Source organism: Lepidochelys kempii, chromosome 3 (genome assembly GCF_965140285.1).
Source record: "Lepidochelys kempii isolate rLepKem1 chromosome 3, rLepKem1.hap1, whole genome shotgun sequence".
In the NCBI taxonomy this organism is placed as follows: Eukaryota; Metazoa; Chordata; order Testudines; family Cheloniidae; genus Lepidochelys; species Lepidochelys kempii.
In genome coordinates, this window is record NC_136382.1 from 45,069,488 (window position 1) to 45,092,595 (window position 23,108).

Genomic DNA, 23,108 nt, shown 5'->3' on the forward strand with positions numbered 1-23,108 from the left:
ATAGATCCTTCTGCACTGTGCTTTTCTTTAGCTATTACCTAGATATGTGCAGTGTCACTCAGTAAACAGAAAGATGTGACCAGGGGCGAGTAAGTCCTTTATAACACTTCTGTTCTATAGAACTGTCTCTGAAAGTGTATGTACTCTACGGCAAGGCTTTCACTTTCAAACAAATTCAACTCTGGGGTTACACTGATCAAGTCTATGACATTTTCCACTGAAGACAAGGGAATTACACCTGTCAGAAACCTGGCCCATGAGTGACAAAGATTTTTGTATTATATACACCACCAGAAAATATTGTCATGTTATTATTGTATTAACAATATGGGTTATTATTTGCTTAGGGCCTGATCCAATGCTCATTGACATCAATAGGGGGGTTCCTTCCATTGGTTTCAATGGGCATTGAATCTAGCTCTTTTAATCACTGAAAACTTGTCTAATGCTATGCAAGGCAGAGATGACTTAATTGTGTCTGGCCCTCATGCAGTTCCACAGTGGAGGGAATAAGATGCCTCCCTAACTCATGGGGCCCATGTAAAAATTACAACCTCTTTGCTCCCCAAGTGCAGGGGCTGCCACAAAATTGCTCAATCCCCATAGAAGCAAGTTGTTAGTTGTAAGCAGGGTTGGGCAGGGAGTAAGCAAAGCCATAGCTCCACTAGCTTCATCCACCAGCCAGCAAATCTGTCTCGCCATGGGGGCATGTGCTTGCTGCACCTCTTAAAGTAGAGGAGTTGGGAAGCTCTCCTTGTATTTCCCCGAGGTGGTGAGGCACTGTGCCATCTCCTACAATAGGTCGTTCCTCACAGGAACAAATACAACCCAAAATAAAGACAATCTCTGCCCACCAGAACCAGATAGAGAAAACAGAACAGAATTCCAATGGAAGAAATAATGTAGAGTATTTGTTGTTTGCTTTCTCTTAGTCCTGGGCCTGGACAAAGCTACTTAATAGGCATCCAATACAGTCTACATGAAGCGTGAATTGGCTTAGTTTCAAATTGTATCTTGCACTGCTTTATAATTTTTGCTCTGTAATTGCTATTCTGTTCCTGAGTATGTCATGTTCAGATCTCTTTCTTTAGTATGACTTTATATATGGGGGGAAATGGGATGCTTTGATGTTTAAATAAAACAAAGAAAATGGGTTTATACTAGGAAACTGTATGAGGTTTGGATCTTACAGAACAATTAGCTAAAGGTACCTCACATTTGAGAAAAGGTGAATGGCTATTATGTATTGTATCCATTCTCTTTACTGCTCAAAAGTAAATGTAAATTAGGCACAAATGACAAGAGGTTCTGGGGAGCCAAGCATCTGCAGTTTCCACTGAAGTCAATCGGACCTGCAGGTACTTGACAACTCTGAAAATAATGCAAAAATTAAGATTCATATAAACCTAGAATCTTGTAATAAAGATTGTTCCCATCACCCTTCTCGGTGCATTGGACTTTACTCTAAAACTTGCTTCTTTACTGCAATGAGCTCAGCAGAAGCCTTATACTATGCACACGTTCTGTTATTCAATAAACAGATTTACCCTTCCATCAGATACTTGGTTACAAAGGGATTGCGTTGCAGGCAGAATGAGTATGATTTGAGTTGCGATGTATCACAAATGTATTCCATCCACAAGTCTGTTTCTTTGTTAAATAAAAGAGACAAGGTGGGTGAGGTAACATCATTTATTGGACCAACTTTTTCAGGTCTTCTTCAGACACTGAGATGCAGTACTAGTAAAGTGAAAGTTATAAAGAGCGTGAGAAGGTGAGACAGGAGGAGAAGTCTCTGAACTCTTGGGGCCTGATCTTTCAGTCCTTACTCAACGCCCAATCCCTCTGAAACCAGGGAGAGTGTTGTCTGAACAAGGCTTGAAGAGCCAGGTTTGTGAGGGGTTGTAATGACTCATTTTCCTGTCAGTTAAATTGGAACCAACCCAAATAGGTTACACCAAAGTTCCTGAGAGGAGAATCTGGCCCTTCATCCTTACTTGAAATACTGGATTAGTTCCAGTTTTCAGCAGAAGAAACTCAGACATATAACAGTAAAATGACTAGCTATTATTGATTCAAATTAGTGTGTCTATATGCAGAAAGAACTGATCAGATAGGTCTTCATGATAAACTTTAAAACTGAATTCACTTTGACAAAATGATTCCTAAACTTTCTTTTTAATGTAATATTAGTCATCTCAAATCCATTACCAAGTGGTAAAGAAACTACACCAACTGTCTGACCCTCATCTTCCAGGAACATTAATTTTTTTTTTAAAAAAAGACCTGTTCCTGGGCTCCTGCAACACAAGTAAACCTATTTTCCCAGTAGAAATAGCATGGCACTATATCTTATGTTCATACCACATTCCTTTCTCTTCCAACTGCAATCTAAGAAATACCTCTTTAAACCAGCAACTTATTTCTTTAGAAACTATTTTAAAGTAACTTTAGACTATTTTTATGTATTTCAAAAGAGACAAAATGCATATATTTTGCTAAGTATAAATCAAATGGGAAAGTTTAGTTTGGTTAGAAGTACCTCAGATAGTAATTGAAATGTTCAGGCAACATCACCTTTTATTCTTCTTTCCTACTGTAACATTTCATTGAACTAATTTTGTAATTGGAGCTGTAAAAGAAATAAAATGATTAATCCTTTTTTGTTCTGTAATCCTTTTCTGTAGTGTAATTCCCTCAAAATGTAAAGCTTCAAGATAAAATACTGTCATGGAGCTCAAAATGACAATTGTAAGTTGGCCTCTCCACTCTACAGTACCTATTATTATTTTGATGATTACTATTTATTATCATCATGTTGTTACAAAGGAAATCTTAACAGCCTGATAACACAACATCTAAGGCTGGATCCTCAGCTGGTATAAAGCAACATAACTCCATTGATTGGATTGCAAGATGCTATCATATTTTTTATTATATTTACTGTTTATAGGTGCATACAGAATACTAGGGGCTAGATGCTCAGCTGACTTAAACCATAAAATATAAAAACCAGGGCAACCTCATATTCCAAAGTATTATCTGATGCACTGTTTTAAAAAAAAATACTCTGGAGCCTCTCAAGAGTTGACAGAAAGAACTAGATTGTCATGGCAACGTGAGTTGTAGAAATCCTTCTTTCCTGTTTGCACAGATCATCTCCATTTGATCAGTCTGTTTACTAAATGTTACTAAAAAAAGCAATTAAAGGTTAATCTCTCCTCAAAAGCAAATAAATTAAATGCTAGAGAAATGGAGCAGAGAGGATACACTTCAGGCTGGTCAAAAGATTTCAAATATAATGGATCTTTAATGTAAATGAAGCTTCTGTGGCTATTTGCATAATATCAAATACTAATATTATGCAAGAGTTAGGGCTCTATTCATCAATATTTGACTTGCCACTATGTTCTCATTTTGAGATGAGTTTTCTACATGGATGGAGGGTGCAATAATGGCCATTGAGTTCCCTGGGCTTTGGATCAGGTTCCAACTACTCAGGATTCATCCTTTAGCAAAATTAAACTATAAAGTACAGTACCAAAATCAAAGCCAAATTTGGCTAGCTGTGAATAGAGGCAAGGATTTCAACCACAGGCTTGGAGATTCTTTTCAAATTAACAACCTTGTGGATCTGCAAAAGGCTTAACAAGATCTTAACAAGGCTTAAAATTTATGCTTGTTTTACAGCCTCTTTTAAAAAGGTTCATAGGTAAGCAAGAGAAACCGAGCTGAACAAAGTTCACTCATCTCTATACTCTTGTGTTGCCACCTTTGCTTTCCTAAAATCTACTAGCATCGCATTCCTCCCATTGGAGCCACTGCAAACAATGAGTCAAGGTGAACACTCTAGATATTCATGTGCTTAGATAAAGGAAATCAATTTCATTTCACAAGAGAAAAGGAGTACTTGTGGCACCTTAGAGACTAACCAATTTATTTGAGCATAAGCTTTCGTGAGCTACAGCTCACTTCATCGGATGCATACATACATTTCGTGAGCTGTAGCTCACGAAAGCTCATGCTCAAATAAATTGGTTAGTCTCTAAGGTGCCACAAGTACTCCTTTTCTTTTTGCGAATACAGACTCACACGGCTGTTACTCTGAAACATTTCACAAGAGATATGTCTACAAATGTGTAAGGTCACTTACTATAACATCAGCAGCTGCTCAATGGTACTAGAATTCTAAAAGTGAATTATACAGTAGCATTGTCTCCAAATGCTCAGTCTGACTCAATTCCTGTATTATATTATAAGAAAGATCAGAAGGATACTTCCTGTTTCCCTTTCTCAAGCATACCATTACCCTCACCACTTTGTACCCTCTTCTTTTCTTATTGTTTGTTACAGTAACTTGTTTTGTTCTCTTTCAGGATCCATGTGTACTAGTATGTTTCTATAGTGCCTAGAAATACAGTGCCCTGATCTTATGTGGTTCTTTGGAGCACTATATTCTCATTGCAACTACGTACAAAATGTCAATAATTACATTAAAAAAACCCACTATGATAAATCTATATCTAAACCTTATTTAGATTGTAAAGTCAAGCACTCAGAAGCAGGAAAATGTCAGTTAAGGTTGCCAGTGTCAACTCTCTTTCTCCCAGCATGGGAGCTGGGAAGCTCCTTTCCAAACTGGTGCCAGCAGAGGTGGGAATGGGTCACTGGAATCATATGTTGTGTATTTGTGATAGTTGTGTGGAGCCTGGCCCAGCTCCTTTTCCCAACTTCTGGAGATTTGGTCTGCTGCTGGGGTTCCCAATACAATGTGCACTGCCATGGCTTTGGTAAACCAGGCATTAGATTAGAATTTTATATTCGGTTATTATTTTGGTTTGCTGCCAAAACGATGCTGACAACACATGTGAAAGGAGGGAAATGATTATTTTCAAAAGTTTACATCACTTCTATATTTGATCAGAAGCTCATGGAAAAAAGAAAAGGCACATCTCTGGCCCCAGGAGACACTGCCACATTTCAAAGGCTTGATGCCAACAATGGAGGTGTTTAAGTTTAAAAAAAAAAAAAGGCAATCTAACTACAGGTGTCACTATCAGCCCACTCTATAATAAAAACCAAAGATGACTTTCATAGAAAAAATATTCAAAAGTTTGCATTTTGCAACTTTTCAGTAAAAAAATCTTACTTTGAAATTGCAAATAAAGTAAAAGGGAAGGGCTGCAAAATTCCATTTTAAAATGGTGACAATATTTTATGCAACTGTTTGCAAAACAAAAGCTGTGGGCTTTGCAAAGTATTATTCATCCTGCTCAGCACTGTATGAGCTGCAATTTAGCAAACAATTTTTTCCAGAATACCCCTGTACAAAAGAGACAGGATTGTGGAGCATGATCCTGTACTTCAGTATTCCTGGGATACTGCAGAAGAGACATAAAACATTTCAAGACTAAAATGATGGTAGCATTTTCTGCAAATTGTCCACAATAATTTCTTAAAGGAGGGGAGGGGAGAAGCAGCAAACCAGAAGTTGAGTAGAATTCTAAATCTATATCTGTATATTGGATAAATTGTTCAAGAACAGATTATCTTCGTAAATATATGAGCCTATTAATGCTGCCAAGATCAATGGCCCAGATTTACTGCAAGTTCATGCTGTTTTACACCAGTGTAAACCCTGACAGAGGGCCCCAGTGACTGAAAGTTCAGCTGAGAAAAAGGGTGCTGCATCACAAAGTCTCAGCCTTATTCACAGACCTAATCATTCACCAAGGGCCCCATCCAGCTACTGTTGAAATCAACAGAAAAACTCCTATTGACATCAATTGCAGTAGTATTGAGCCCTCAAAATTATAATAAGTTATATTGCTTTAGTAAATAATGTCTCTAAATGTTAAGTTATATGAAGATGGAAATAGCTATTGGATAGCTAATTGGTCATTAAAATGCATAATTTAATAACTGCAAAGCTGTAACAAATTGCAATGAATTTTTATACCTGAAATTAAAGCATTATTAAAATTGCAAGAAATCATGGGTTTTTTGTTTGTTTGTTTATTTTTGCTTATCTTTCACAGAAGGTGAACTATTGACAGTACCCTGATTAATCAAGAGGCATCTGGTTAATCATCAGAAATATGAGACTAATTAAATCTTGCTCTACTTTTTAACTGAATGGGCCCTCCAGTTAAAAATGATGGGAAACTGTTGTGGTTTACAGTTTTTCAACTGCATAGAATCTTGGAGAAAAATATGTGTGCTCTGAAGAATGGTATGACTCTTTAATGACCATACAATGTAGTATTTCTCTTGTAAGAGGTCTCCATGCATGTGTGTTTCTTCTTTTATAATTAAATTCCTAAATGTAGAGAACTGATAAATATTGCCTTTGTATATCAGCATAATACTGGCACTAATCCAAGTAGTTTGTTTAAGCATTAATTAATGTTTATAACCAACCTAATGTGGATTTTCTTAAATATGGAAGAAATGTTGTGTGGTTTACTTGAATCTTTAATCCAGCTAGGATAAAGATGTATGAAGATAAAGCAATATCTCACAGCTTTCCTCAGGTACTGAAGGCATTTGTCCATAGTTCAAAAGTTACTGCTTGATCAAAATGGTGTAAAGCAGAGGTTCTTAAACTGTGGTCCATGGACAACCAGTGTTCCTCAAGCTCCATGCAGGTGGTCCGCAGATAGTTCCCTCTTAGGTGCGCACCTGGGCAGCTGCACATGAGAGAATGAAGGGCCACCCACCTAATTAGTGGAGCCGTGTAGGTGTGGCTCTGCTAATTAGGTGCCTGGACCCTGGAGAAGATGCACATGTAAAGTGAAGTGGTGGCCTTGGGAGTGGGGAAGAGGGTAGGTGGGAGGGAGCAGTGGGGTGAGAAGAGGAGGTGGAAGGAATATGGGATGTGCAGGGCTACAACGGCCAGAGAAAGAAGGTTTTCCCCAGCTCCAGGGCTGCGGCTGCTGGGGAGAGACGGCCCTCCTTCCCAGTCTGAGCTCTGTGACTGCTGTGGTGGGGGAGAGACCCCCCTCTTTCCCAGCCCCAGCTCAGGGGCTGCTGTGGCAGAGGAGAGAGGGAGAGACCCCCTTCCCCCTCCTTCACAGCCCCAGCTTGGGGGCTGCCGCAGCAGGGGAAAGAGGGCACATCCATTGCATTAGAAAGGTAAGACTACTGATATTAAAATATGAGTTGTGTGCTTTTATTTGTAGAGCAAAAAAAGTTTATTATTATTAAGGGGTTTTTTATATAGCACTTTTATCCAAAATGCTTTACAATAGTTAGCTAACAGTACAAACAACATTTGGAAAGATCATTAAGTGGTCCGCAGAGACCCTCAGCAATTTTCAAGTGGTCCGTGCAAAAAAATAAGTTTGAGATCCACTGGAAAGGAAATTGCAGCTGATATAGAAAAGTAAAGTATCTCAGTAAAAAAAGTGTTTCATACCTCCATATGGGGCACTTCCATATCAATCATTCTTTGTTCATTGCAAAAATGGGGAAAAGAAACATCTTAAAACTATAATCTTAATTTTGCAGCCATGTGGATGTGATTCCAGAAGGGCCGTAATCTTATTGCAATTACACTAGGATACCTTTATAGTAAAGCCACTCAACTACACTACAGGCTTTGTCTAAACTTAAAAGTTTTGCTGCTTTAACTATGTTAGCATAATTAATGTGGCAAATACCATCTTGTATAGACACAATTATAATGGCATAAAAGTGCTTATACCTAACTCTGATTCAGCCAATCAAAATAAGATGTACTGATATAACTGCATCTACACTAGGGCTTTTACTGGCATAAAGATGTTGGAAAAACAAATCACACCCCTACCAATCTAATTTTTAAGCATAGACCAGGCTTCAGGAACTAGAGACATGAAGATCCCAGTTACTTCACGGCTTTGAACTCACAGTAAGATCTGAATTTACAGCATCACACCTTAAGCAGTTGATTACTCTGAAACAAGGTATTAATATGAAGGTCAAATGATGGTGTACAAAAGACTGAATTTGTAAATTTTCAAATTAATAGTCAATAAGGGTTCTCAGTCACTTCCCAAAGAGGACCCTCAGTACAACAATTAGTTAATTTGTTGATTTCTGTTCCTTGAGATTTTACACACTTGTATTCAGTGGGATCAAAATTTCAATTTCAAATGTATCTGGACCCTAATTTCCTTAAGCTTTTTTGAAAATCCCAGCCTAAATAAATATGGTATTACACTACTATAGAACCAGTACAAATGAGATCAAGAATTGGGCCCCAAATTTGTATAGGAGGAACACTTAGCAGAAAAACAAAACAAAAAAAACCACACGATACTCTCAAGCTCTAGTCTAAATCATACATATGTACGAAAGGGCATTAATGTGTAAGTGCAAAAGTAAGCAACTGAAACTAGCCCAGAGACTACTTCCTGTGCTTACAGTCTATCTCAGAAGGTGCCGTAAGCCCTCAACACCCATTTTGATTTTAGTGAGCCCTGAAGTCATTGTACACGTCACATGACTGGGTTCTTGTACACTATTGTCAGGGCCTCATATTAGCAAATTACTGTATCTTCTTTTGGACCATCTTTAATAGGAGGGTTAAAACTAGAAGGTGGCTATGTTCTTGGGATCTCCGATGAACTCATATAATTTCTACAGTGTAGTTTTCTCAGACTTTACCTAATATTTTTACTCTAGTGTAAACACAGAAACATGGGTCTTTCCTAATGTAAAGGCGTATTTTTAAAATGAGGAGATAATTTATTAAAAGTGAATACACTGATACATTAGGACAGCATATTTTAATCCTTGGGACAGACCTGCTTGCTCATTTTTGTTTCTTGTTAGGCCATTTCCACTTCGGACTGAGCAGAAAACGGATTGTCCATTGAGTACTTATCACTCATTTCTGAACATCCAATACTTGGCTCTGGTCCTAAGTGCAAAAAATTAAAAAAAAACAAAAACCCAAAACCTCTTTAACTCATTTTCTCCTTGCTGGTTTGAGCTTCCTCTGGAGGAGACAGGAGCCTCTCTAGGGACACCATCTTCACAGTTTGAGAAACATTGCTCTGGAGATAGAGAAAATACATTACTTTAAGAGAGAAATGCTCTCAATTCAATATACTGAGCAGGCCTTAAATGTAGTGGAAACTTATAGGTATTATAGTCATAGTAATTATTTGACAAAGTGACCACAGCAAACAGAGAGTACATAAAATGCAGGGTTGCTTTTTTAAAACAAGATCTTAAAGTGTAGATGTGTGAGTGCTTTCCCAGACTGGATATGATTTAAATTCAGAAATCTCTTTCCTTCTCTCTTTTCGATTAATATGAATTATACCACTGAGGTTGTAATATAAAATAAAACTTGTTTATGAACATTCTGTTTGAGACAATTAAGTGGAAATAAAAGACAAAGTATTCCAAAGTGATCTGAAAAGGGACAGTAACTGATCTTGAAAATATTTGAAAACATGTATTGTACCTAATATAAAATATTCCATCAATGCATTCCCTTATGTTGTCTTCTATAAACGTAGCTAGAGATGCCAAAGAATAAAGATTCCGCCAATAGAGATTATTTTAACCTTCTAGCCTGAAGAAATTCAGTAATTTAAATCTTCTGCTTTACTTTCCTATTAGTAGATGTTTCTCATCTTTTTTAAAAAGAGGGGGAGGGGGAATGCTACTGTGTTTTTGCAAGATTCAAAGAAACTAACAGACTCCTGGAGGTTTTTGGCTGAAATGTAGCCTATCAAAATGAACAAATGACTTTGATAAACAAGCTACTTTCCCCTACAGAGCTGAGTACTGCTGTTGTTTGCCTTGTGAAGCATTCTTTTCTCCGATAGTTTTTGAAGGAGTGATATTTTTAAACGACTCCATGTCTGTCTCTCTATAGCGTATAAAAGGAGAAAAACTTTACCTGTTTTCCAAAATACTCCCATCCATCAGTATAACATAATGGTAGCAACTGAACAGAAGCCATAGCAATGCCTCTTAAGTCTACTTACTACATTAAGGGGAAATGTGCGCATTTTTTTACCTACATTCAGTCCTTGCTTTTTACCCTTGAAAAGTTGTAGCCAATTGTACAGCAGCAGCAGAGGGTCTGAATTTCATTTCATAATGCTACTGTTAAAGAGCAATGCAGAAGGCAGAACAGCTTTCATTTACAGCTGGATAAAGGGAAAACTACGTGCAAGTCAACACCTACAGAAAAATGCAGCACTTTGGAGCTTTACATATCAAACCCAAGAGAATCCCTATTACAATGAACAGCAAATTAATTCACCGCCATTGGACAGCTAAAATAAAGAGTTTCTGGGATCTATTCATTACGATTTTATGGACTTCTGGAAGCAAAGGCTGTTCACGTTACTAAGCAATGAATCCTCTAGCTCTTTTTACTCTGTAAATCTAATTTCAGCCTTAGGTTTATCTTTTACTAAATATAGATACCTGTGCGCAACTGCCTAGGGACCTTAATGGGAAAGAATTATGTCAAATACCCCTGCTGGTTCCTCTTCTACCTGTTGTTTGGCTTCAATATTAAGGCAGGTTGCAGCCTTTAAGTGGGTGCGTTCCTGCTCCATATTAAACCAGGTATAATTATATTCTGCAGCGCAGCATCAGAGGTAGTGCCCAAATGTGCCCGGCCAAGCTCTTTGTATGTAAGCAAACCACGGCGGATCAGCGCTGGATAACCAGGATCCAGCCTCCAGCTTTTCATATGTGCTGTCAGCTTTGCAAAAAAAACAAACAAACAAAAAACAAAAACAAACAAAAAAACCCAACAAACCACTTAAATGTCAAACGCCCGGACCAACTACAGTGTTTGTTATAAATGAGGAGCGGGCCCTCCAAGAAAGCCGAGACAATAGTAGCATTGATTGCAACTCGCCCCATTCCACACCCGAGGCCCGGCCAGGGGACAGATGATTGGCCTTGCTACGGTGGGGTGGGCTGTGGCAGGGGCAGAGTTGGGAATAGCCATTGGGTGTCAGTTCCTGACCTAGCCTATCCCTTCCTCCCCCTGGCCCCGATCTTCTGGACCTGGCGGCGCTGCTGGACCCAGGCAGCTGTTACCACCCCCGCCTCCTGGCCCCAGCGCGACGTGCCAGCGGATCCGGCTTCATGTCATTCTTCCCCAAACCCACCCAATCCAAAGGCGGGGGCTGAAGTGCCAGGCACGCGTGAGGGTTATTAAACAGCCGCAGGGCAGTGCAAAGCGTGGGTTAACTGGGGAAGGATCAGGAACCGAAAAGAGGGAAAACAAATAGCCCCTGCCAACCTGGGGGAAACAATCAACGGGCAGAAAGGGGGTGGGCAGGTGGGGGCTGGGGACGCCGGACGTCTGGACAGGTGATTAGACATACAGGATTTTTTTTTTTTGCTCGGCTGGGACTGGAGTGCACCATGTGTAATGCACCAAGGACAACCCCCACTTAAGGAGCTGCCCTTTGAGCACCACTACCAAATCAATCCGATGTTTGTGCTTCTCTGTTCTTTATTCCCAACCGGTAAAAGGAGATCGGAGATAGCCCAGTGACGCGATGTTGCCCTGTCACCCGGGGCAACCCCAGGTTTTGGGCTGAGGCAGGGTCCTCGGGGGGTTAGGGACCAGACGTGTCTTACTGCTGCTCCGCCGGTTCCTTTGCCCAGCCCAAGTGGGTCAGCATTAGATACACACCTACTGCCTCGCACCCCTCTCAGAACCGCTGTCTGCGGACCAAAGCTACCCCGGGAACATACTAAAAACAAAGGGCACTCTGCAATGCCGCCCAGTGTAGACAGTGACCCCCAGCACGACAGGCCCAAAGGAGAGAGCAGGACAGGGAACGAGGAACTAAAACTCCTCCTCAGTGTGGAGTTTGGCGTTTCGCTTTCTTTCTCTCCTTTTCTATTTTCAGTCACCCGCCCCTCCAAAAAAAGAAAGAAAGAAAGAAAGAAAGAAAGAAAGAAAGAAAGAAAGAAAGAAAGAAAGAAAGAAAGAAAGAAAGAAAGAAAGAAAGAAAGAAAAGAAAAACAACTTGGGGAGCAGCAGAAGGAGGCAGAAAATGGGAGGAAAATAAGATGGAATCACCTATTTATTTTTAAGAAACATTTTGAAAATTTGGGAGGGGGAAGAGACCCTGGCCCCACCTCCCAGGCGCTGTGCAGATTACAAAATAAATCGACCCCCTCCCCCCGAGGACAGGCTGCATCTAGAGAAAACAGCTGAGAGCAGGTGAATAGGAAACAGGGACAGGTGCCTTGCTGTGAGCAGCCTTCCTCCCCCCGAGAGCAGCACTTAAAAGGACCCGGCTGAGGAGAGGCGAAGTGAATAATGGGGAAGTTGTTGTCTCCAGACATGAGGCAAGTGTTGGGGCTGAGGCCAGCCCTGAACTTGAGAAACCTAGTTCTGCACCCCTTCACCTAACTCCTTTCCAGGCGAAAGCCAAGCTGCTCGGGTGGGGAACGCTGTGCGTTTTAGGTGCTGGGCATCAACGCGCTCCCTTCACCCCCGCAGGGGAGAGGAAAGGAGGGAGGTCAAAAGAGAAGCCGGACCCAGCTTCCCTTCTTTCCGCTACTTCCCCAGCTAGGCCACTCCTGGCAACTTACAAGAGACGAAGTCCGACTATAGGGAAAGCGGGGGCGACTCCCCCCAGCCAGCCGCTCGCCCAGCCGCGGGAGCAGGGAGGCAGATCGCGGTGTCGGGAGTGGGAAGATGTATTTAAATCCAGGGAAAGGAGGGGAGAAACAAACTTGCCCGCCCAGGTGCTGCCCATAGCAAGCTGGCAAGTACCGCACCGCCGTGTGCAGCGGGGAACTGTTCGCAAACTCCCCTCCGCATCCTGTGCGCACAGCTACTCTCGGAGCATCACAGCGGGCACAGAGCAGTTGGGGTCCGGCTCCTGCTCGCCGCTTTCCCCCAGATGCTTGTCAGGACCCATCGGGCGGGCTCTGAACCCAAAGCCCGGAGAAGTCCACATGGGAGAGAGAGGATAAGGGAAAGGGGTGGAGGGGGGGGGGGGAATAGCTTGGGAAGCCGAATGCCTGCAATTGCGTTGAACAGAAATCAGTGATGGGGAACTCGCCGGCGGGGAGCGGAGAGTTGGGATGAAATAATTGCCCCGATCCCCAGCCAGCTCCTTCCTGAGCACAAATATAGACCCTGATTGCAAGAAACCCAGATCTTACCCTGAGCTGCAGTGAGGAGCCCCGCGCAGAAAAACAGCAGAGACTTGAATTTCCTCCACGCAGTCATGTCTGCAGTTATTCCACACACCCACACACAGCCCCAGCGGCTCTTCTCGGCTGTGACCGTCTCCTCCGAGGAGCTGTGGGACTAAGGACAGTGCCAAATAATCACCAAAGGGCAAAGAGAGGAAGAGGGGAAAGATCCAGGTCCCGAGAGCAGCGCAGCATTCGACGCCTCCTGCAGGACTGGTCGCTCGGCTCGCTTCGCTCTTCTCATAGCATCAAGTCCTGAGCCACTGCAGGGCGAGGATGCTTAGAGCCCGGAGAGCCTGGCTGCTGGCTGGCCGGTCCAAGGGGGAGGAACACCAAGCAGAGACCTAGGCAGAGGGGCATCGAGAGAAGCAGGGAGGCAAGGGAGAAGAGGCAGCAGGAGGCGAGCGATCCAGCGAGTGTGAGAAAGAGGAGGAGGAGGAGGAGAGAGGGAGGGATCGAGAGCGCAGCAGACGGGCTGCTAGCGACACAAGGAGCTGCTGCTACTGCTGCTGGACTCAACCATCACTTCCCACAGAGAGGGGAAGAAGACTGGCTGGAGCTGCACAGCCAGCGCACACTAACCCAAGTGGGCAGCCTCCTGGCTGCAACGTGCACGCACCTACACTCGCCCGGCAGCCTCCCCGCTCAAGAACCAGGCGCCTTTGCCATAGCATCGGGGTCACTCTGTCTCAGGCACTCACACGCGGAGGGGACAGCAAGGCGCGGCAACTCCAGCTGCACTTGAAGAGTCCCATGAAGGCAAAGACTTTCTTCCTACACCCTGTTGGCTCCTACTTGCTGACAGTGCCCCTGGCCTTCGCTGCACGCAATTAGCTCGCACAGACGCCAAGAGAAGGGCGAACAATGCCCTGTGTTGCACAACACGTGGTTACGAAATGTACCACCTTGTTTGAATGGGGTCCTGCTCAGAGATCAATCTTCTCAGGTGCCTCTTCCACGCTCCCTTGCTAGGGCGCCTCCGCGATTTGTAATCGCTATGCAGAGTTTCCAAGACTGGGGAGGGGAAGAGGAGGAGGAAATCCCTGGCCTCTCTAGCCCCAAGCTAGCTTTGGAAAAGGAAGAATTTCTGACCTGTTATGTGCTCCAACAGTTCATTCCGAATTCTTCAATCAGACCAAATCGATCTTCTTAGGGGGACTGAAAGAGCCGAAGTCTCCTTGAGAAACGGTGCCCTGTCTTTGCACTGCTATTCCTAATGACTCGTGTCACCAAGAAGGATTTCTGCCATTAAAAAACGTGTCTAAAATCCAGACACGCCAGGCTAGTACTCAGAAAGGGCTTCTCTTAGCCTTGACCCTAAAACAAAAGGAGGCAGTTCAGAGGGGCTGATGAAAATAAAACGTAAGCGTATTTATATGCTGTCGTGTTACCAGGGTTAGGATATATGGGTGCTTCCCCCCATCCCTCACCTAGTCTCTTTGCATCTAGAAAAGGAGTACTTGTGGCACCTTAGAGACTAAATTGGTTAGTCTCTAAGGTGCCACAAGTACTCCTTTTCTTTTTGCGAATACAGACTAACACGGCTGTTCCTCTGAAACCTGTCTTTGCATCTAGTCTCTTTTTACAATTAAGAAAATATCTTTAAAATAAGAGAGCCTCAAGTCTTGGTTTAGATCCAATAGGAATTAAAACACTATAGCCACTAATACTACACACTGTGCCTAACTACATAATTAATGCTTGCTGTTACCTGTATCAGTAATTAAAATATTACAAAGGATCATAGGAAAGAAACGACACACGTGGAGAGAGGTAGTTTCAAGGTTGTAATTATTCACTTACGATGAGCTTTCTTGGTAAAATATGCAACGTTGTTTTCTCTTGGTAAGGTGGCGAATGGGTATTGAACGGGGGAGGCTGACTTTGTAATAAGCTTGTATTTATGTATTAATGTTGTTGCGTTTCTCACCCAAAAAATCTCAGGGCAATGAAAATCTGCAGGAAAAGACGTGACATTACTGCCATCTCGTGGTGAGTCTTTCTTGTGATGGCTTCATATTTTTTGACATTTTCCCACCTGTTTCTGAATTCTACCCCCAAAATGACTGCACTCCTAGGATGCATATGTGAGGAACTGAACACTTTATAATAAAGATATATTCTGGTCTGTATTTGAAACTCACCTGTAAGATGAATTTTTATATTCATGACAATAAGAAGATTCTAAACGTGGCTAGAATCAGGCAACATGTAGGCAGGCACTGTGAGAACTTCCCGACACAGACTTCCTCTACTAATGCACTTCACTACTACCATATGCAATTCACCTGCCCACCATCGTATTTATTGTGCAGATCACTCATTGTGATGGACTGTGCCAAATTCTGAAGTCAGTGTGTGAGCTGTAGAAATGTTCACCAAGCTTAAAATTGGGATTGCTGGTTCCTAACCCCCACTAGTTCTGGGCCCAGATTTCCTAAAAAAAGAAGTTTCTTCTAGAAACCCATTGAACTTTTTGCCCTAGATTTTGATCTTTTCAGTGATGGGTAGGTCAAAGCACACTATGGAAATGTCTGTGCAGGATAGGGCAGGGTAGGATAGTGCCAGGTAGATTTACACCCAAACTTGTGATGCTCTACTGTTCCTATAGACATGCCCTTAAAAATCAAACTTTAAGTAGTACTGAGAATCTTATTTTAATCAGCAAAAGTAAGGTACATGGAAGGTAACTGTATTATTGATTAAATCAGCAGTTCTCAAACTATAGATCTGGACCTCAATGTGGGCCATGACCCCATCTTAATGGGGTCGCCAGGGCTGACTTAGACTTGCTGGGGCTGAAGCTGAAGCCCGAGCACCACTGCCCAGGGCCGAAGCCTGAGGGCTTTAGCCCTGGGCATCGGGACTCAGATTACAGGTCCCTGCCTGAGACTGAAGCCACTGGGCTTTGGCCTCCCCAAACCTGGGGCTTAGGCTGGCTCGGGTTTTCATTCCCCACCCCCAAGGTCATGTAGTAATTTTTATTGTTGAAAGGGGGTCATGATGCAATGAAGTTTGAGAACCCCTGGATTAAATATTATTGCTATTTATATAGCACTTTCAGCCATAGATATCAGGTCTGGTCTACACTAGGGCGGGGGAGGGGGGAAATCGATTTAAGATACACAACTTCAGCTACGAGAATAGCGTAGCTGAAGTTGACATAGCTTAGATAGACTTAGAATCACTTACTTCGCGTCCTTGTGGCGCGGGATTGATGGCCGCCGCTCCCCCGTCGACTCCGCTTCTGCCTCTCACCCTGGTGGAGTTTCGGAGTCGATGGCAGAGCAATCAGGGATCGATTTATCGCGTCTACACTAGATGTGATAAATCAATCCCCAATAGATCGATCACTACCCGCCAATCTAGCGGGTAGTGTAGACGTGGCCTAAGAGTTCTTTACAAAGGGAGGTAAGTAAATAGCTGTGGTGCTCCCCGGGTATAGATAGGGTTATGAGGAACCTTACCTCTACTTGCACTTAACAAGGAAGGAGCCTTGTTTGTGCCCGCTACGGAATACCACCCTTAAACCACCAGCTTTCAGCAGCACAAGCACTGCCTCCTGGCTTACACAGACCTTGCTCTCTGCACAGGTAGCAATAAGAAAAATGAATACTCAGAGTATTCCTTGAAGTGTCCAGCTCTTTATCCACTGAACACTCACAGCATTACCAGGCCTGCTAGTCCCAAAAGAACAGTACACACCAGCTTGTAAGATTCAACTCAGGACCAGCACTTTGCTTAATACCACAGCACCGAGAAATATTTCTAGTGAAAACAAAAATACGTTTATTATCAAATACTGAAGATTCAGGTGGTAGTGAGTGAGGATGGTGGAAACAAATGGTTATATATAAAGCAAAATCATAATACACTTTCTAGATACTAAACTTAACCAACTCCTGGCTAAAGAAGTTTATTTCACCCAAAGTTCTCTTCAGTGTTTTCAGTCAAGGTTGGCTGAGACCCTGCTTTCATGAATGAAAATGCACTGTCCATTTACTTCCTAAGTTCTATGCAGACAGAATAATGCCCATGGCTTGTTTTTGTTCCCCCCACCCCAGTGTGCTCCTTTCCTGTTGAGTTCATATCTCTTCATTGACATTTGACTTTGTATGTTGTCAAGGTTCCTTCCCCACTCTGAACTCTAGGGTACAAATGTGGGGACCTGCATGAAAACCCCCCTAAGCTTATTTTTACCAGCTTAGGTTAAAACTTCCCCAAGGTACAAACTATTTTACCTTTTGCCCCTGGTCTTTATTGCTGCCACCACCAACCGTCTCAACAAATATATAACAGGGAAAGAGCCCGCTTGGAAACGTCTTTCCCCCCAAAATCCTCCCAAACCCTACAACCTCTTTCCTGGGGAAGGCTTGATAAAAATCCTCACCAATTTGCATAGGTTAACACAGACCCAAACCCTTGGATCTTAAGAACAAGAAAAAAGCAATCAGGTTCTTAAAAGAAGAATTTTAATAGAAGAAAAAAAGTAAAAGAATCACCTCTGTAAAATCAGGATGGTAAATACCTTACAGGGTAATCAGATTCAAAACATAGAGATTCGCTCTAGGCAAAACCTTACGTTACAAAAAGACACAAAAACAGGAATATACATTCCATTCAGCACAACTTATTTTATTAGCCATTTAAACAAAATAGAATCTAACGCATATCTAACTAGATTGCTTATTAGCCCTTTACAGGAGTTCTGACCTGCATTCCTGCTCTGGTCCTGGCAAAAGCAACACACAGACAGAGTTTGTTTCTCCCCCCTCCAGCTTTGAAAGTATCTTGTCTCCTCATTGGTCATTTTGGTCAGGTGCCAGCGAGGTTATCCTAGCTTCTTAACCCTTTACAGGTGAAAGGGTTTTTCCTCTGGCCAGGAGGGATTTAAAGGTGTTTACCTTCCCTTTATATTTATGACATATGTAAATGGCCATCCATCGTGTTAGCTTAGAGTGCTTAATTTACATCCAACAGAGATACACATTTCTTGTCTTACTCTGGTTCCTCCAGACGGTGGTATGTCACCTTTTAGTGACCTGCTTTTAACTTGCATACTTAAGAACGTAATTTTCTGATACAGATATATAACTCCTTACATTGTACCTGTACATATATATCATAATGATATTGATGACCAGGGTGACACTCACTTTCATTGGAGACCTCCATTGGAGAACTCATATGACATTCTTTGGTCAACCAGAATAAACATACCAGAATCAAGAGACAACTTTACCACTTTGCACCTCCTTGTCAGTTGTAGTAAGAGGTTTTTGGGGGATCAAAGGAGCATTATTTCTACTTGAAAGATGAGAAAAAATAAGTCAGAAAGTAGATGAGTGGCTTGTTCATGGTTATATAGCAAGTCAGTATCAGAGTTATGAACAGAACCCAGTTCTCTAATTATCAGGCTGTGATGGGGCGTCTGCCCCACACTAGCCCATAAAGGTTAACAGAACCCCAGGGAGGCTGTGCAACAGGCAGCCAGTTGGAGAGGACCCTAGGGAGGCTGTGTAGGAGACATCCAATTGGAGAGGGCTATGAGGAGCAGCCAACCAGGGACAGGTGGGCCCATATAAGAAGAACCACCGGGTAGAGCAGGTCAGTCACTCCCTGAAGCTTGGGGAGGGAGGAGTACTGGCTGCCTTGCAGACAGAAGGCAGTTAGCACCTTGGATACAGCAGTGCTGGGCAGGATCAGGGGAGCGAGGGTGAGCTCTCAGTCATCTGCTGACATGCTGGGGCCCTGAGACAAGGGCAGAGAAGGTGCTGGGGCTACATAGAAGTGGCCCAGGGAAGTAGACTGTGAGGTTAGAGGGGATGCAGCACGTGGCTGCCATCTACACGGTCCCTGGGCCAGGACCCAGAGTAGTGGACAGGCCCGGGTCCCCTCGCCACCCCCATTTGCCACTGGGGAAATGGCTGGACAATGGACTATTGTTCCCTCAGAACGGGGGAGAACAGACTGTGACACAGCTGGAGGGCTGTATCCCGAAGAGGACGCCACGGTCCTTGGGGTGACATGGGTCCTGGAGCAGAAGTGATGGTGGCGAGATGTCACCAGCAAAGGGCACACTGGTGAACTAAGCTAATTCCCAGGGCAGCCAGCAGGAAGGGCCACAGCAGTGAGTCGAACCCTGTCACATAGGCATATGCCTTATCCACTGGGATACAATGACTCTTATTTTTTTCTTTCATTTGCTCCTTGTGCCTGAACAGTTCTAAAGTCATGAATAAGGTCTGTGGTCTTTTCACGTACAATAAGGGAATCTAAATGAAAACAAAGTACTCTTCCAAGCTCTCTTCACTTTAGAAGCCAGAATGAGATGCTGCTCATAGTAGATGATGCAGATGTTCAGAATATGATAATCTGTGCTTTCTGAGCTCTACCGGCCTCCTTGGGGATGGCTTGGCTTGGCTCAGTCACAGTAGGCTTTTCTGATTTCTTCAGATTTGGAGTCCTTGCTGAGCTCTATTAAGCTCTTTGAGCTTGGCTTCTTTTGAGGGAAAAAAAAAATAAGTGGTGACCCATGTGCCACCATCCTCTCTTTGCAACTGAATGAGACATCATTCACAGGTAACTGTGCAGATCTTCATTACCTGTGTGATAGCAGTGAAATAGTTAAAAATATTGATGTTTAAAATATGATTGGGCATCTGAGTTAACACCTCACTGAGATGAATGTGGCAGTTCAAACCTGTAAAAGCTACTGTTTCAGGGTCTCTTCTGACATCACTATGATCACTGATATCACAGATCCTAGCAAGGACTCCTTCCTGGACATCCATTAGAATTGCTGTGAGAGGAATCCACGCCTCTGTTCTCTGGATTCCCAGGGTTTTTACAAGCTCCTGGAGCCTGAATGGAGCCCAGCTTCAGTCTTGGGGTCCCTAGGCACACTCTTAGGGCACAGACCTTCTATTTGACATACTACCCGCACCCCACCCAGTGTTAATGTAATGCCAACAGACCCCAGTTGTTGGCAGGCAGGATTGAACTGGGGACCTCTGGAGCTTAGGGCATTAGCTTCCACCGCATGAGCCAAAAGCCAACTGGCTGTTAACTAAGGCTGTAGAGCAGACTCATTTTATCTCTCTCTTTAGGTGGTCTCGGTGCCACAAGATGGGACAGAACACCACATCCTGAAGGTGTGTAGGTTACATTAGGCTCTTTAACTGCCTAGCCAAGTAGGGTGCAGCACTGACCCTTCAGGCTCCCCAATACTTGAACACACCACTCTCCCAAAACTCCACCCACAAAGGGAGTGAAACTTCTGGTTTACTGTTTAACTGCCCCAGGGGCATGCGGTTACTGTGAATCAGTCAACACACATGTGCGCGCACACACACACACTCTGAAACAAAACAATAAGACGTCTGAAACACACTGTTGTCACTAGTGTGTTGGGAGCCCTTTGGGGGATCATCTGTGTTCTCTCAGTCACTCAGGCAGGGTCCTCCACCTCATTGCTTACCCTGCCCTAGTAGAAGACTCCCTTAGCTTAATCCGGTGCACAATGGCTCTATCCCTCATTCCCCACCATGAATCCCTTTGTAGACCCCTGCTGGGGGTCACCTGCTTCTTCTGTTCTGACTTTTGATAATTTTTCATTACTTTGACTAGCTGATCCTCGAGTGCTGATCATTCACCATTGTTTCTGTCAGGCCAGGAACATGACACAGCCCTGCTATCTCAAGGGGGATCCACACACATACAGACTTTCCACAACACAGTAATTTCATAATACAATTTCATAAAATCCAAAATTCAGAAGTCGTACAGACAGAATCTCCAACTGGTCACACTAATTACTTTTGAATGATGATACTAAACTGCTCAAGATAGTTAAGACCAAAGCAGACTGCGAAGAACTTCAAAAAGATCTCACAAAACTAAGTGATTGGGCAACAAAATGGCAAATGAAATTTAATGAGGATAAATATAAAGTAATGCACACTGGAAAAAATAACCCCAACTATACATACAATATGATGGGGGCTAATTTAGCTACAACTAATCAGGAAAGAGATCTTGGAGTCATCGTGGATAGTTCTCTGAAAACATCCACGCAGTGTGCAGCGGCAGTCAAAAAAGCAAACGGGATGTTAGGAATCATTAAAAAAGGGATAGAGAATAAGATGGAGAATATCTTATTGCCCTTATATAAATCCATGGTATGCCCATATCTTGAATACTGCATACAGATGTGGTCCCCCCATCTCAAAAAAGATATACTGGCATTAGAAAAAGTTCAGAAAAAGGCAATTAAAATGATTAAAGGTTTGGAACAGGTCCCATATGAGGAGAGATTAAAAGGACTAGGATTTTTCAGTTTGGAAAAGAGGAGACTAAGTGGGGGAATACGATAGAGGTATATAAAATCAAGAGTGGTGTGGAGAAAGTGAATAAGGAAAAGTTATTTACTTGTTCCCATAATATAAGAACTAGGGGCCACCAAATGAAATTAACGGGCAGCAGGTTTAAAACAAATAAAAGGAAGTTCTTCTTCACTCAGCGCACAGTCAACCTGTGGAACTCCTTGCCTGAGGAGGTTGTGAAGGCTAGGACTATAATAGGGTTTAAAAGAGAACTAGATAAATTCATGGAGGTTAAGTCCATTAATGACTATTAGCCAGGATGGGTAAGGAATGGTGTCCCTAGCCTCTGTTTGACAGAGGGTGGAGATGGAGATCAGGAGAGAGATCACTTGATCATTACCTGTTAAGTTCACTCCCTCTGGGGCACCTGGCATTGGCCACTGTTGGTAGACAGGATACTGCGCTGGATGGACCTCTGGTCTGACCAAGTATAGCCATTCTTATGTTCTTAATGCCCACCCCTATGTCAGATTGGCAGTGACCTTGGGCTTTTCTTCATCTTCCTCTGCCGTGTGTGGGTGTGGATCACTTGCCAGGATTATCTGGGTCTATCTCACTTAATCATTTCCCTACCATTGCACTGGTTAACCTTGGTCCCTCCAATTCTTTGCTTGTGGCACATAAGAGTCTAATCTCCTGTGGGCTGTAATATTTTGATCTAATTTTGGTTGTTGGGTTTAATGTGCAGGTGCTGGATGGTGCTGGTGGCCTGTGATGTACAGGAGGTCAGACTACATGATCTGGTGGTCTCTTTTGGCCTTAAACTCTTTGACTCTGAATTCAAATCCAGCTTGCTCATTTCTATATTGCTTGACACTAAAGTATCTAAGCACATTAAGTACAGAAAATTGTCTAATCTATTGTTTTTCTAAAGCATCTCTCACCTTAGAATCAAAACACTGAGCAAATTTATGAGTTTTAAAAGAGGCAATATTTCTTCTATTCTCCACATAGAGACTCTGTGTGTGTGTGCATGTGTATGTGTGAGAACACAGTTTTTACCGATCTGTGTAGTTTAAAGGTGATCTGCAGAGCATTCATTTTTTATTAAGGGGTTTCCGTTTTTACATTCTTTATGGTATATAAAGAAAACCTTTTATGTTTGTTTGTGTCTTGTTTTGAATCCCCTGCATGTTAAATGGTAGGAACGTCAAGTCTGGTGTCCTCCGTTGTTTTGGGAAACTTTCCTGGCAGTTTAAAAGGAGTTTATTGTTAACTCTCTCACCCTTAACTGAAAGTAATAACTTCTTCACAGAGACATATATGGGAAGGAATACAACAGGAAAATTTGGGAGAAAACAACAGGAATGAATACTTACCAGCTGGATGAGAAGGAGATGCAGCAAGCAACAGCCAGTTGCAAAATGGTTATTTTAGGGCTGCAGTTTTCAAAGGAATGCCAGGAAAAAAATTCCTATATGAAGGCAAGACTACATTGTGGAGATTAGGTGGGGCCGAGGAAGTCAGAAAAGACACATCTGTAACTTACAGACTATCACTATATCACAACATACTTTGTCTCAAATATTCATTAGG

The 23,108-nt window shown here is 42.8% G+C and overlaps 1 protein-coding gene across 2 annotated transcripts in view; it reads right to left on the bottom strand.

The window, feature by feature from the left end:
* CSMD1 (CUB and Sushi multiple domains 1) overlaps positions 1-13,695 on the bottom strand; it is a 2,003,711-nt gene extending 1,990,016 nt beyond the window's left edge. For both annotated transcript variants that reach the window (XM_073336216.2, XM_073336215.2), the window contains exon 1: positions 13,156-13,695. In XM_073336216.2, the coding sequence (XP_073192317.1) occupies positions 13,156-13,222 (67 nt within the window). In that variant the 5' untranslated portion in view covers positions 13,223-13,695. The remainder of the gene's footprint in view (positions 1-13,155) is intronic.
* Between the last annotated feature and the right edge of the window lie 9,413 nt (positions 13,696-23,108).